Source organism: Mirounga leonina, unplaced genomic scaffold, assembly GCF_011800145.1.
Source record: "Mirounga leonina isolate KUSES-001 unplaced genomic scaffold, KU_Mleo_1.0 Mir_91, whole genome shotgun sequence".
Classification (NCBI taxonomy): domain Eukaryota; kingdom Metazoa; phylum Chordata; class Mammalia; order Carnivora; family Phocidae; genus Mirounga; species Mirounga leonina.
Window position 1 is genome coordinate 50,514,095 of NW_023270839.1, and position 15,920 is coordinate 50,530,014.

The following is a 15,920-nucleotide window of genomic DNA, read 5'->3' on the forward strand; positions in this document are numbered from 1 at the left end:
CCTTCCTTCCTTCCTTCCTTCCTTCCTTCCTTCCTTCCTTCCTTCCTCCTTCCTTCCTTCCTTCCGATTTTATTTATTTGTTTGACAGAGAGAGAGAGAGCACAAGCAGGGGGAGCTGCAGGCAGAGGGAGAGGGAGAAGCAGACTCCCCTCAGAGCAGGGAGCCTGATGTGGGGTTGGATCCCAGGACCCTGGGATCATGACCTGAGCCGAAGGCAGTCACTTAACTGACTGAGCCACCAGGTGCCCCTACTCTTTCTTGAAGCTAAATGCACTGTATTTGTTTACATGATTAGAAACTTGGTTCTTTTATCATGGTAAAGGTCTCAAATGTATAAAAACTTACCTTAAATGCTGTAGAATCTAATGAATTTATTTCATGTCCAGTGTACTAAACATAGCCTCTGTGGTTAGGGACAGATTACTGGTGGTATTCAGCCAGAAAACCAATACATATGGCATGGATTCCCAGTTTGGGAATTTCTCACCTAGGTGAGCATTTATGTCTATTCCAGCATTCATCTTTCGATTCCAGGAGAATGTACATGACCCTTAGGGCTTGGTGTTCACCTCATCAGGTGTCACAACTCTTTGCTACTTGGTGGTCTGTGTAGAAGTGAGGTCTAGAAATAATTTAGCAAGACAGTTGCATAAAGATTGAGGGCTACTTAGTTACATGTAAAATGCTGGTGCAACACCTTACCTTTCAATTTGCTTCAACTAGTAATACCAGTTGCCTGTCTGATCTTAATTCTCCCTATTTATCCATAAAGTCATTGATTAACTGTGTTGGCCTGAAATTTGATATTTATGTTGTAACTGAGGTTGTAACATTTTCATAAATGAGCTCAAGCTTTAAAAGTGGAATCCAGAGGTGCCTGGCTGGCTCAGTTGGAAGAACAACTCAGGGTTGTGAGTTTGAGCCACACGCTAGGTGTAGTGATTACTTAAAAAAAATTTTAAAAATCTTAAAAAAGAAAGTTGGATCATTTGTGGGCTGTTTACTTTTTTGCATGATAAATATCTAAATATTTTAAATTAATTTTTAAGTCAACCATTCCTACTTCTTTAACATAATATTTAAATTTCTCTTTGCCTTTCTCTAAATTCTGATTTAACTAGTTAAAAAATAACAAGGGTTGTTTTTCCTTGACATTACTTTATTTAAAGATAGCATCATGTTTTTACTTTCCCACAAGAGTATGTATTTCCTTTGTCCTGCTGTAAGATAACAAAATGACATTCTAGTGTTGGTTTCCTTTATATTCCTTTTTTTCTTTGCTAACAAACTGATCTGACTACTAAGTTTATATTTATACCATTCCCTTGACTCCTTCCAACTCAAAGTATTCACTGCCCAGGTAAACATTTATAGTTAGTTCCATCAGCTAGTTTGCATCTTCTCCTTGAAGTTCAGTCGTACCTAAAGTTGAACAGCTTTAAGAAATTTAAGTAAGGGGGGGAGCAAGATGGCGGAGGAGTAGGAGACCTGGATTTCATCTGGTCTCAGGAATTCAGCTGGATAGGGATCAAACCATTCTGAACAACTACAAACTCAACAGGGGATCGAAGAAAAGAATAGCAACAACTCTCTGAACAGAAAAGCGACCACTTTCTGGAAGGTAGGACATGTGGAGAAGTGAATCTGAGGCGATATTTGGGAGGATAGACAGCGGGAGAGGGGCCTCCGTCCGCCGCTTCTGGCAAGTGATAGAGCCGCGGAGCACAAAATCGGAACTTTTAGAAGTCAGCTCCACTGAGGGACATCACTCCGGTGGCTAGGCAGGGGGTGGAACCCTCGTGAGACAGTGTGGTCTCAGGACCCTCGGGTTCACAGAAAGACTGGGGGTGCCTGAGTGCGGCAGAGCTCCCAGGTATCAGAGCGGGGAGGCCGGCTGCAGAGACAGAGCCCAGGTGTGGACTCTCAGATCGGGGTTGCCATAGACCGTGATCTGCGGCACAGTCGGCTCCTGCTCCTCCAGCAGGGACCCAACAAGAGGCAGATCCGGGGAGACTCCCCTTCTTCCCCCAGAACGAGAGGCACCGGAGCGCACCGCAGGGATCTGCAGGGTTTGGAGACTCCACACGGGGTTGGGTGCAAGAGATAGAAATGTGCGGTCACAGGCTGGGTGAGCACAGAGTGAGGCCGGAGACCGGAGAGATGGGAGTGACTGACAGCTTTTCTCTGGGGGTGCACTGAGGAGCAGAGCCCCGAGTTCTCGGCTTCTCCGGGGCAGAGACTGGGAGGCTGCCATTTTCACTCTCAGGCTCCAAAGCTGTACGGAAAGCTTGCAGGGAACAAAAGCTCCAGAGAGCAAACCCAAGCAGATTACCTAGCCCAGACCGGGCAAGGGCAGGGCAATTCCACCTCCGGCAAAGACCTTTGGGAACCATGGCAACAGGGCCCTCCCCCAAAAGATCAGCGAAAACAGCCAGCCAAGACCAAGTTTACCGATCAAGGAGAACGGCAGATCTCCAGCGCTAGGGGAATAATGCATAGGATCTATGGCTTTTTTACCATGATTCTGTAGTCTTTCAAAGTTATTTTTTTTAACTGTCTTTTTTTTTTTTTAATTTTTTTTTCCCTTTTTCAACCAACATCTTATCAATCCCTCTTGTAAAAAAAACATTTTTATTTTTCATTTTTAGAGTCATATTCTATCCCTTCATCGTAGTTACCCGTATTTTTGGCATATATATATAAGTCGTTCTCTCTTTAAAATTTTGAGATAGTTTCTTCTAACAGATCAAAATATACCCTAAATCTCTAGTGTATGGTTTTTTTCTACTCCCCTGCCTGATCACATTCTCTCCTTTTTCTTTTTTCTTTTTTTTAAATCTTCTTCTTTTTTCAAACAACTTCTTATCAATTCCTTTTATAAAATTTTTTATAATTTCCATCTTTACAGTCATATTCCATCCCTTCATCATATCAACCCTTATTTTTGTACATATATAAGTTTTTCTTTCTTTAAATTTACCAAATTTCTTTAAATTTGGTTGTTCTTTAAATACAACCAAAATCTAGTGTGCAGCACTGATGTCTATACCAGCCTGATCATATTTGATCATATTCTGGTTTTTTTTTTTTTCTGTTTCGTTATGTTCTGTTTTTGTGTGTTTTTATCTTTTTCTTTCTTTCTTTTTTTTCCTTTTTTCTCTCTTTCCCTTTCTTTTACCACTGCTTCAGGTCTTTTCGGATTTGTTTAGAGTATATTTTCTGGGGACGTTGTTACCCTGTTAGCATTTTGTTCTCTCATTCATCTATTCTCCTCTGGACAAAATGACAAGATGGAAAAAAATCACCTCAACAAAAAGAACAAGACGTAGTACCGACTGCCAGGGACCTACTCATATGGACATTAGTACGATGTCAGATCTAGAGTTCAGAATCATCACTTTAAAGATACTAGCTGGGCTTGAAAAAAACATGGAAGTTATTAGAGAAACCCTTTCTGGAGAAGTAAAAGAACTAAAATCTAACCAAGTTGAAATCAAAAAGGCTATTAATGAGGTGCAATCAAATATGGGGGCGCTAACTGCTAGGATAAATGAGGCAGAAGAGAGAATCAGTGAGATAGAAGACCAAATGATGGAAAATAAAGAAGCTGAGAAAAAGAGAGCTAAACAACTACTGGATCACGAGGGCAGAATTCAAGAGATAAGACGAAACATTACACTAATTGGGATCCCAGAAGAAGAAGAAAGAGAGAGAAGGGCAGAAGGTATAATGGAGCAAATTATAGCAGAGAACTTCCCTAATTTGGGGAAGGAAACAGGCATCAAAATCCAGGAAGCACAAAGAACCCCTCTCAAAATCAATAAAAATAGGTCAACACCCCGACATCTAATAGTAAAACTTAAGAATCTCAGAGACAAAGAGAAAATCCTGAAAGCAGCTCGGGAGAAGAGGTATGTAACCTAAAATGGTAGAAACATTAGATTGGCAACAGACCTATCCACAGAGGCCTGGCAGGCCAGAAAGGACTGGCAGGATATATTCAGAGCACTAAATGAGAAAAATATGCAGCCAAGAATACTACATCCAGCTAGGCTGTCATTGAAAATTGAAGGAGAGATAAAAAGCTTCCAGGACAAACAAAAACTAAAGGAATTTCCAAACACGAAACCAGCCCTACAAGGAATATTGAAAGTGGTCCTCTAAGCAAAGAGAAAGCGTAAAAGCAACATAGACCAGAAATGAACACAGACAATATACAGTAACAGTCACCTTACAGGCAATACAATGGCACTAAATTCCTATCTTTCAGTAGTTACCCTGAATGTAAATGGGCTCAATGACCCAATCAAAAGACACAAGCTATCAGATTGGATTAAAAAACAAGACCCATCGATATGCTGTCTGCAAGAGACTCATTTTAGACCCAAAGATACCCCCAGATTGAAAGTGAGGGGGTGGAAAACCATTTGCCATGCTAATGGAAGCCAAAAGAAAGCTGCGGTGGCAATCCTTATATCAGACAAATTAGATTTTAAACCAAAGACTGTAATAAGAGATGAGGAAGGACACTATATCCTACTTAAAGGGTCTATCCAACAAGAAGATCTAACAATTGTATATATCTATGCCCCTAACATGGGAGCAGTCAATTATATAAGGCAATTAATAACAAAAGCAAAGAAACACATCGACAACAATACAATAATAGTGGGGGACTTTAACACCCCCCTCACTGAAATGGACAGATCATCTAAGCAAAATATCAACAAGGAAATAAAGACTTTAAATGACACATTGGACCAAATGGACCTCACAGACATATTCAGAACATTCCATCCCAAAGCAACGGAATACACGTTCTTCTCTAGTCCCCATGGAACATTCTCCAGAATCGATCACATCCTAGGTCATAAATCAGGTCTCAACCGGTACCAAAAGATTGGGATCATTCCCTGCCTATTTTCAGACCACAATGCTTTGAAACGAACTGAATCACAAGAGGAAAGTCAGAAAGAACTCAAATACATGGAGGCTGAAGAGCATCCTACTAGAGAATGAATGGGTCAACCAGGAAATTAAAGAATAATTTAAAAAATTCATGGAAACCAATGAAAATGAAAACACAACTGTTCAAAATCTTTGGGATGCAGCAAAGGCAGTCCTAAGAGGAAATTATATAGCAATACAAGCCTTTTTCAGGAAACAAGAAAGGTCTCAAGTACACAACCTAACCCTCCACCTAAAGGAGCTGGAGAAAGAACAGCAAATAAAGCCTAAACCCAGCAGGAGAAGAGAAATAATAATCAGAGCAGAAATCAGTGAAATCGAAACTAAAAGAACAGTAGAACAGATCAACGAAACTAGGAGCTGGTTCTTTGAAAGAATTAACAAGATTGATAAACCCCTGGCCAGACTTATCAAAAAGAGAAGAGAAATGACCCAAATCAACAAAATCATGAATGAAAGAGGAGAGATCACAACCAACACCAAAGAAATACAAACAATTATAAGAACATATTATGAGCAACTCTATGCCAGCAAATTAGATAACCTGGAAGAAATGGATGCATTCCTAGAGATGTATCAACTACCAAAACTGAACCAGAAAGAAATAGAAAAGCTGAACAGACCTATAACCACTAAGGAAATTGAAGCAGTCATCAAAAAACAAAAGCCCAGAGCCAGATGGCTTCCCAGGGGAATTCTACCAAACCTTTCAAGAAGAATTAATACCTATTCTTCTGAAACTGTTCCAAAAAATAGAAATGGAAGGAAAACTTCCAAACTCATTTTATGAGGCCAGCATTACCTTGATCCCAAAACCAGACAAAGACCCCATCAAAAAGGAGAATTACACACCAATATCCCTGATGAACATAGATGCAAAAATTCTCACCCAAATACTAGCCAATAGGATCAACAGGACATTAAAAGGATTATTCACCACGACCAAGTGGGATTTATCCCTGGGCTGCAAGGTTGGTTCAACATCCACAAATCAATCAACATGACACAATACATTAACAAAAGAAAGAACAAGAACCATATGATCCTCTCAATAGATGCAGAAAAAGCACTTGACAAAGTACAGCATCCTTTCTTGATCAAAACTCTTCAGAGTACAGGGATAGAGGGTACATACCTCAATATCATAAAAGCCATCTATGAAAAACCTACAGCGAATATCATTCTCAATGAGGAAAAACTGAGAGCTTTCCCCCTAAGGACAGGAACGTGGCAGGGATGTCCACTATCACCCCTGCTATTCAACATAGTATTAGAAGTCCTAGCCACAGCAATCAGACAACAAAAAGAAATAAAAGGCATCCAAATTGGCAAAGAAGAAGTCAAACTCTCACTCTGTGCAGATGATATGATACTTTATGTGGAAAACCCCAAAGACTCCACCCCAAAACTGCTAGAACTCATACAGGAATTCAGTCAAGTGGCAGGATATAAAATCAATGCACAGAAGTCAGTGGCATTCCTATACACCACCAACAAGACAGAATAAAGAGAAATTAAGGGGTTGATCCCATTTACAATTGTACCCAAAACCATAAGATACCTAGGAATAAATCTAACCAAAGAGACAAAGGAGTACTCAGAAAACTATAAAATACTCATGAAAGAAATTGAGGAAGACACAAAGAAATGGAAAAACGTTCCATGCTCATGGATTGGAAGAACAAATATTGTGAAGATGTCAATGCTACCTAGAGCAATCTACACATTCAATGCAATCCCCATCCAAATACCATCCACTTTTTTCAAAGAAATGGAACAAATAATCCTAAAATTTGTCTGGAACCAGAAAAGACCCCGCATAGCCAGAGGAATGTTGAAAAAGAAAAGCAAAGCCGGCGGCATCATAATTCCGGACTTCCAGCTCTATTGCAAAGCTGTCATCATCAAGACAGTATGGTACTGGCACGAAAACAGACACATCGATCAGTGGAACAGAATAGAGAGCCCAGAAATGGACCCTCAACTCTATGGTGAACTCATCTTTGACAAAGCAGGAAAGAATGTCCAATGGAAAAAAGACAGTCTCTTCAACAAATGGTGTTGGGAAAACTGGATAGCCACATGCAAAAGAATGAAACTGGACCATTTCCTTGCATCACACACAAAAATAGACTCCAAATGGTTGAAACACCTGAACGTGAGACAGGAGTCCATCAAAATCCTAGAGGAGAACACAGGCAGCAACCTCTTTGACCTCAGCCGAAGCAACTTCTTCCTAGAAACATCGCCAAAGGCAAGGGAAGCAAGGGCAAAAATGAATTATTGGGACTTCGTCAAGATAAAAAGCTTTTGCAAAGCCAAGGAAACAGTCAACAAAACCAAAAGACAACCGACAGAATGGGAGAAGATATTTGCAAATGACATATCAGATAAAGGGCTAGTATCAAAAATCTCTAAAGAACTCATCAAACTCAACACCCAAAGAACAAATAATCCAATCAAGAAATGGGCAGAAGACATGAAAGGACATTTCTACAAAGAAGACATCCAAATGGCCAAGAGACACATGAAAAATTGCTCAACATCTCTTGGCATCAGGGAAATCCAAACCAAAACCTCAATGAGATACCACCTCACACCAGTCAGAATGGCTAAAATTTACAAGTCAGGAAACAACAGATGTTGGCGGGGATGCGGAGAAAGGGGAACCCTCCTACACTGTTGGTGGGAATGCAAGCTGGTGCAGCCATTCTGGAAAACAGTATGGAGGTTGCTCAAAAAGTTGAAAATAGAGCTACCATACGATCCAGCAATTGTACTACTGGGTATTTACGCCAAAGATACAAAAGTAGGGATCAGAAAGGGTACGTGCACCCCAATGTTTATAGCAGCAATGTCCACAATAGCCAAACTGTGGAAAGAGCCAAGATGTCCATCGACAGATGAATGGATAAAGAAGAAGTGGTATATATATACAATGGAATATTATGCAGGCATCACAAGAAATGAGATCTTGCCATTTGGTACGACGTGGATGGAACCGGAGGGTGTTATGCTGAGCGAAATAAGTCAATCAGAGAAAGACATGTATCATATGACCTCACTGATATGAGGAATCCTTAATCTCAGGAAACAAACTGAGGGTTCCTGGCGTGGGGGGTGGGGTGGGAGGGATGGGCTGCCTGGGTGATAGACACTGGGGAGGCTATGTGCTCTGGTAAGCGCTGTGAATTGTGCAAGACTGTTGAATCTCAGATCTGTACCTCTGAAACAAATAATGCAATATATGTTAAGAAAAAAAAAAGAAGAAGATAGCAGGAGGGGAAGAATGAAGGGGGGGAAATCGGAGGGGGAGACGAACCATGAGAGACGATGGACTCTGAAAAACAAACTGAGGGTTCTAGAGGGGAGGGGCCTGGGAGGATGGGTTAGCCTGGTGATGGGTATTAAAGAGGGCACGTTCTGCATGGAGCACTGGGTGTTATGCACAAAAATGAATCATGGAACAATACATCTAAAACTAATGATGTAATGTATGGGGATTAACATAACAATAAAAAATTTTTTAAAAATTTAAAAATTAAAAAAATTAAAAAATAAGTAATGAGTTTATAGGTTTTTTAAAAGAAATCCTCCTTATGAAGAAGAATTATGCTGTTTCATTTCTGGATTTATGTCTTTAGGGTTCTACTTATCTTTTCTAGAGTAGAAACAGCCCCATTTTAATATTATTTCAAAACTTGAGTTATTTTAAAACTGTGACAGCAAATCTTTTCCTTAAAAATCTTCAGAAGTCAGAAACAATTATTACTTATTGAATTCTAATTTTAAAAATTAAAGAAGCTAGAGGAGTTTTTCTCTCTATTTTGGTCATTTTGGATATACTTTGGCAAATTGAATTTAGAAGCTGTTTTTTTATTTTTGTTTTTTTTACTGTGTGGAATGCCCTTTCAGTTATTTTGTGATGACATATGTATCAGTTTTTATGGCAGTTTCTATGTTGACTTTCTGTGTGTGTGTGTGTGTGTATTCCCCTTTGTGGATTCCCTGTTTCAGAAGTGGAATGTGGGGCTGTAGGAGAAAAGTTATTTTCAATTAAATTTTTTTCCCCTCACATTTATTTGACTGAGTTTATGGAAAAATAAGTATTTTCTATTTAGGTAATTTGTGTTTTCCCAAAATATTTTTACTGTCATTTCAGTTTGCCAATCATGTTCTATCCTAACCTTTCCTTTCTGTGTCTCAACTCCATCTTTACCGTAGTTTGAGAGAATTGAGACTGCTTTTTTGCTCAAACTGATACCCTATAACAATAACACTACTACCTCACAGTGGGTAAGGCTTGGGGTTCATATAACATGTTTGATATGTAGATTTAAGTAAAATTGATATATTTTGTGCTGTATCTTGGTGTTTTATTCTCTCCTTTATATGTATATTGCTTTCTAGCTTATCACATTATTTAGTAATTAGTTCACTAAGATGGAGAAAAGGAGATAAGTCAACATTTCTAGTTGTGGTAATACCAGCATAAAGAAGGAAAATACATATATATATATACACACACACACATACATACAGACATATACTTTTTTACACTAAAGTATTGCTAAGTGTAGTTTACTCCATAACTTATTGGGTTTAGTAAACATTGATATATATTAAAATGCTATTCTCTCTTTCTTTATTTTTTTTATTTGAGAGAGAATGAGAAAGAGAGCACATGAGAGGGCAGAGGGCCTGAGGGAGAAGCAGACTCCCTGCCGAGCAGGGAGCCCGATGCGGGACTCGATCCTGGGACTCCAGGATCATGACCTGAGCCGAAGGCAGTCACTTAACCAACTGAGCCATCCAGGTGCCCAATACTATTCTTTATTTTAACAGAAACTACAGAATAATGAAATTGATCTGATGCCAAACTGTCATTCTCATTAATCCATATCCATGTTTTATAATTCTTTGAACATATTAACTGGGAAAAGGGAACTGATTTGTCTTATCAAAGATTATGGTCCTTTTCCATATAGTTTTAAGGAGTTGAAAGTAATTGCCTTTAAAATATTTGGTTAGCAGGGGCACCCGACTGGCTCAGTCAGTGGAGCATGTGACTATTGATCTCAGAGTTGTGAGTTCAAACCCCACATTTGGTTATAGAGCTTACATTAAAAAAAAAAAAATTGCCATAAAATATTTGGTTGGCAAATGAAAATACCAAAAAATATTCTAGAAAAGGAAAGTAATAGGAAAGAGAACTACCAGATATTAAAATATATTATAAAGCAACAATATTGAAGCAGTGTGGTAGAAGATTATATGTATAGATATGGAAGAATAGAAAGAAATATTGTTACTTATACAAATTGGACATATGTTAAAGGAGGCACTATTAAACAGTAGGAAAGAGAATTATTTAATAAATTGTGTTAGAATAACCAGCAATATTGAAGAAAAATACATTTAAACCCACCTCTATACCAGATATAACAAAGTAAATTTCAGATAAACTTAAGTGTGGATAATTACATCATTGAAAATCTAGGAGATAAAAGGACCAAATATTCTAGAATTTCTTTTGCTTTCTATATTAGTTAATAAGACAGAGAATGCAATTCTTTATCTAAAATTTTATTCTGTAGATGCATTGAAAATTATACAGGAGCTCGTTGTGAAGAAGTTTTTCTCCCAAGCTCCAGCATCCAAACTAAAAGTGACCTGTTTGCAGCTTTTGTGGCATTGACCCTTCTTCTAGGAACTCTTATCATTGGAGCCCTCTACTTCCTTTTCAGGTAACCAAAATAGAAACATACTTTGGGGAAAAAAAGGGTAGTTATTGTATTAAATAATTACTAGGTTCTTTAGATCTAGATATTTTTGCAGATAGTGTTTTCTGTTCAAAGTTATCTCAAAAAGAATGAAATCTTGCCATTTGTAATGATTTTGATGGAACTAGAGGGTATTATGCTACGTGAAATAAGTCAGTCAGAGAAAGACAAACACCATATGATTTCACTCATATATTGAATTTAAGAAACAAAACAGATGAACATAGGGGAAGGGAAGAAAAAAGAAATGAAGATGAAAATAGAGAAGGTGGCAAATCATAAGAGACACTTCATTCTAGGAAACAAACTCAGGGTCATTGGAGAGGAGGTTGGTGGGAGTAAGGGGTAATAGGGTGATGGGCATTAAGGAGGGCATTTGATGTAATGAGCAGTGGGTATTATATGGAACTTAGGAATCACTAAATGCTGCCCCTGAAACTAATAATATAATGTGTGTTAACTAAATTGAATTTAAATAATTTAAAAAAAGAAAAAATAAAGTTACCTCTCTAATACAGCTATTGTTACTAAATTAATAATTACTTTTTAAAAAAGATTTTATTTATTTATTTGACAGAGAGAGACACAGTGAGAGAGGGAACACAAGTGGGGGTAGTGGGAGAGAGAGAAGCAGGCTTCCCACTGAGCAGGGAGCTTGACGCGGGGCTCAGTCCCAGGACCTGGGACCATGACCTGAGCCGAAGGCAGACACTTAAAGACTGAGCCACCCAGGTGCCCCAATAAGTCATTTTTGAAATGGTCTTAAATAATCTCTATTTGTTCTTTGTTACTGTCATCAAACATTGGCTCCTGTAAACTAGTTAGGTAGAGCCACATTTACTGAAGTGATCATGCCAAAATACCTAAATATTAGGGCTGGGACTGTCTATCATCTATCTATCTATCTATCTATCTATCTATCTATCTATCTACCTACCTACCTACCTACATACCTACCTAACTACCTATCTATATTATTATTTTTTTGAGAGAGAGAGTGCAATGGGGGAGCGGGGTCCCAGGGGACCTCATTCCCACATACTCCTCTGCATTCTGACCTTGCCACTCTTATATCAAGAGGTAGTTTATGTCTCTGAATCCTTGAATCTGGGCAGACATTAGGACTGCTTTGATCATAGAATATTGTGGAAATGATGCTGTTCCAGTCTTTAAATGTTCTGGTAGCTTCCACCTCCTGCCACTCATATTTGTGATGCTCTTTGAGAATCAGCCACCATGTTGTGACAAGCCTAAACACCACGAAGAACCAGACTCAGCTGAGCTCCCAGACAACAGCCAATGTCAACCACCAGCAATTTGAGCTATCTCAGACAATCAACTCAGTTGAACCTTTAGTAGAGTGAAGACCTACCTGTCAGTTGACTGCAAGCACAGACCCCAACCAAAAAATGCCCAGCTGTCAACCCACAGAACCATGAGAAAGAAATTGTTTTAATCCACTGAATTGGGTTGATTTATTGTGCACTAGTAAATAACTAGAACACTCATGTTTGGAATTAGGTTTACTCTGACTTTAAATAATGTTTGGAAAAAAAGCTGAATAATGATTTATATATTTTTTCTATCCCTCTAAACATTTTGTCTAATATGCTAAGGAAAAGACCAACTGACTAATTCCCTCATTATTCACTCTAGTGTCAAATTAGAAAGATAGTATTTTATCTGTTACTGGTTGGATAATAAATAGTTTTTGTAACATCAGTCAGGATAGACTAGGTTTGGCTACTGTAATTATCAACCCTCACAATTTAGTGGCTTAATAATATAAGACCCATTCCCATTCATAGTATATAAATATTATAATTTGGCAGTCAGAGTTTTGCTAATCATAGTTACTTAAAGTCTCAAGCTAATGGAACAGGCAATATCTTGAATGATATTGCCTGTGTGCTAGAGGGGAAAGAAGCTTTGAAGGCTGTCATACTTGTATTGATCTATCTGACCAGAATGAGTTGCATAGTCTTACTCAGTTGCAAGGGGTGTTAGGAAATGCAATTTGCTACCATATGCCTGTAAGATGGAGAGCTAAAATACATATCTAACATAATCAAAGGCTTTATTAGGAAATCTAATATTCATTCCACTGGGAATTGTAGTGATTTTTTTTAATCCATAGAATTTTAATATTGCTGTAGTAGTCCAAAACTGAAAGTCCTCTGCTAACCACTGAGTTGTGAAGAACAGGTGTTTAATGCCACTAAGCAACAGAGTTTCAGAGGAGACCTTCTAAGTCACAGTAGCCCTGTGGGCTTGAGCCAGAATTTAGCAATATTTCTAGTGTGAAGTACCCTATAGTAGGCTAAGCAATACCTTTTTGGTAGAAAGTATAGATAAGAGAAGGAAAAGAATATATAAGGAGAAGTGGTAATGAATGAAAGGGCAAAAGGAAGCTGCAATCACAAATATTATATGGGTTTGCATCATGAATTTGCAGTGTGAATGTTGGTTTGGGGGGTTTGGGTGCCGAGAATGTAAAATAGTGTAGGTTTGAGTGCTCCCAGGTGGTTGACAGGAGCACATGCGAATTAATGCTTAAAGAACCCACTTTCATTCTGTATCTAGAAAAATATCTCACAGTATAAAAAGATTACCAAACAGAAAAGAGGCACTATAAATTAGAACACACAAAAGAGGGAATCAGAGAGGGAGGCAAGATGGCAGAGGAGTAGGGGGACCCCGTTTCAACTGGTCCCCTGAATTTAGCTGGATATCTATCAAACCATTTTGAACACCCATGAGATGTAAGAGTATATATCTGGAAATCTACAAGCAGAAAAGCGACTGCTTTTTGCAAGGTAGGACATATGGAGTCGTGAATCTGTGGGGAGATATCAGAAAGATAAACAGAAAGGGGAGGGAGCCTCCATAAGCTGGCTCCTGGAAAGTGATATAACACTGGAGCACAAAATCGGAACCCTTAGAAATCTGCTCTAGTGAGAGACATCCCTCTCTGAAAGGGGCTCTGGAAATGAAAAGGCAGAATTCTAGGTAGGGAATTATGGTCTCTGGATCTGAGGAGTCACAGAGTGAACTCGGTGCCTGAACCGTAGACTACCCAAGCAGTGGAGCCGGGAAGCCGCTATGGTCAGCGAAGGCATGAGGGGACTCTCAGCTCAGGTCACCATAAACCGCGAGCTGGGCCAGTCAGTAAATCGCTCTTTTCCTGAGCAGCCTGAAAAGGACTGGAACCTAGGGACCGTATACCATCCCCTAGGAGAGGTGAAACAGCTGTGTCTGCGACTAGGCAAAAGCTCGCAGGGCAATAGTGGCCTGGAAAGGACATTAGGGTGGCACCCAGACATGATCCAGGAGCTTTGGGTGCGTGCATGAGCCCACGGCCACTTGCGGTTTTAGAGTCACAAAGGGCTCTTGGTTTTTGGTGTGGTTTTTAGTGCATACAGAAGTGGAGACTGCTGTTTTTGGTGCATACAGAAGTGGAGACTGTTTGTCCTGGAGGGTTTATTAAAGAGGGTAGACTGTGATCTTCCTGCTCTGGACCAGAGGTCTCGGCACAGCCATTTTTGCTCTGATCCTTTTGAAGAGGTTTGGAAAACTTCCAGATAACAAAAGCCACACAGAAGACCAGTTTGCACTGAGCCCGTCCCCCTGACAGGGGGTGGGACAACTCCACCCAGGCAGGGATACCTGAGAAACAGCATGGCAGGCCCCTCTCCCAGAAGACAGACTGGAAGAACAAGTGGACGACGAGCCTATGGAGCCCACAAGTCTATAAAATTCCAGTGCCAGGGAAAATAGTATATTGAGCTCCAGGTGTTGCTTCCTGACTCATTTATTTTTCAGATAAAATTCTCCTTTTGTTTCTTCTTTTTCTTATGCTTTTTCTCCTTTTTTTCTTTTACCATCTTCCCATTTCAACTAGATACTTATACCAACTTGTATTTCATAGTCGCTTTTTAACTTACATTTTTTCACATCTACATGTTATAGATATATGCTTCATTTTAGTACTTTTTTCACTATATAAGTTTTATTTTCCTTGCAATTTGGGGATGTAGTGTCTTCTAACACACAGACATAATTCACCTAGGAGTACCCTGCTTTGTCCACACTGCGAGAATATTGTCTCTCTTCTCCTTCCCCCATTTTAAAATATTTTAATTTTATTCCTGTGTTTCATTTTGGCTTGCTTTGTTTTTCTGTGGTGGCTACCGACCACTCCAGATTTTTCTAGGGTGCATCTTGCTTGGGTCATGGTTGATATTTTGGACTTCTTCATTTGCCCAACCAGTGATCTCTGACCAGAATGACTAGAAGGAGGAACTCACACACAAAAAAAGAACCCGAGGGAGTGTTCTCTGCCACAGAGCTAATCGATATGGATGTAAGTAAGATGTCAGAGATAGAATTCAAGATAGCAATCATAAAGTTAATAGCTAGGCTTGAAAAAAGCATAAGTGACAATATAGAATCTCTAAGGCCGGAAATGAGATCCAATCAGGCCAAACCTAAAAATGCTATGAATGAGATGCAGTCTAAACTAGATACTCTAAAGCTCAGGTCAATGAGGTGGACGAGAGAATAAGTGATCTAGAAGACAGGCTGATGGAAAGGAAGGAAATTGAAGAAAAGAGAGAAAAACAACTCATAACACATGCAGAGAGACGTAGAGAATTTTTTTTTTTAAGATTTTATTTCTTTGACAGAGACACAGTGAGAGAGGGAACACAAGCAGGAGGAGTGGGAGAGGGAGAAGCAGGCTTCCCGCAGAGCAGGGAGCCGGATGTGGGGCTCGATCCCAGGACCCTGGGATCATGACCTGAGCCGAAGGCAGTCGCTTAATGACTGAGCCACCCAGGCGCCCCGAGACGTAGAGAATTTAAAGCTACATTGAAAAGGGTAGAGAGAGCACTAGAAGATATATTTGAGCAAATCATAGCTGAGAACTTCCATAATCTGGGGAAGGAAACAAGCATTCACGTCCAAGAGGCAGAGAGGACCCCTCCCCAAATCAATAAAAATAGATCCACACCCTGACATATAATAGTGAAGCTTGCAAATCTTTAGAGCCAAAGAAGCTATCCTGAGAACAGCTAGAGGGAAGAGATTTCTTACATACGGAAGGAGGAACTTCAGAATAACATCAGATCTGTCCACAGACACCTGAGAGGCTAGAAAGGGCTGGCAAGA

The 15,920-nt window shown here is 39.5% G+C and overlaps 1 protein-coding gene across 5 annotated transcripts in view; it reads left to right on the forward strand.

Moving 5' to 3' along the window:
* The window catches only part of NRG4 (neuregulin 4), a 175,250-nt gene that overhangs the window by 107,872 nt on the left and 51,458 nt on the right, over positions 1 to 15,920 (forward strand). For 3 of the 5 annotated variants that reach the window (XM_034993539.1, XM_034993540.1, XM_034993541.1), the window contains one exon: positions 10,566 to 10,715. In XM_034993539.1, the coding sequence (XP_034849430.1) occupies positions 10,566 to 10,715 (150 nt within the window). Of the gene's footprint in view, positions 1 to 10,565; positions 10,716 to 14,954; positions 15,115 to 15,920 lie in introns of all 5 variants that reach the window. The other 2 variants (XR_004677229.1, XR_004677228.1) reach the window with 1 other exon arrangement.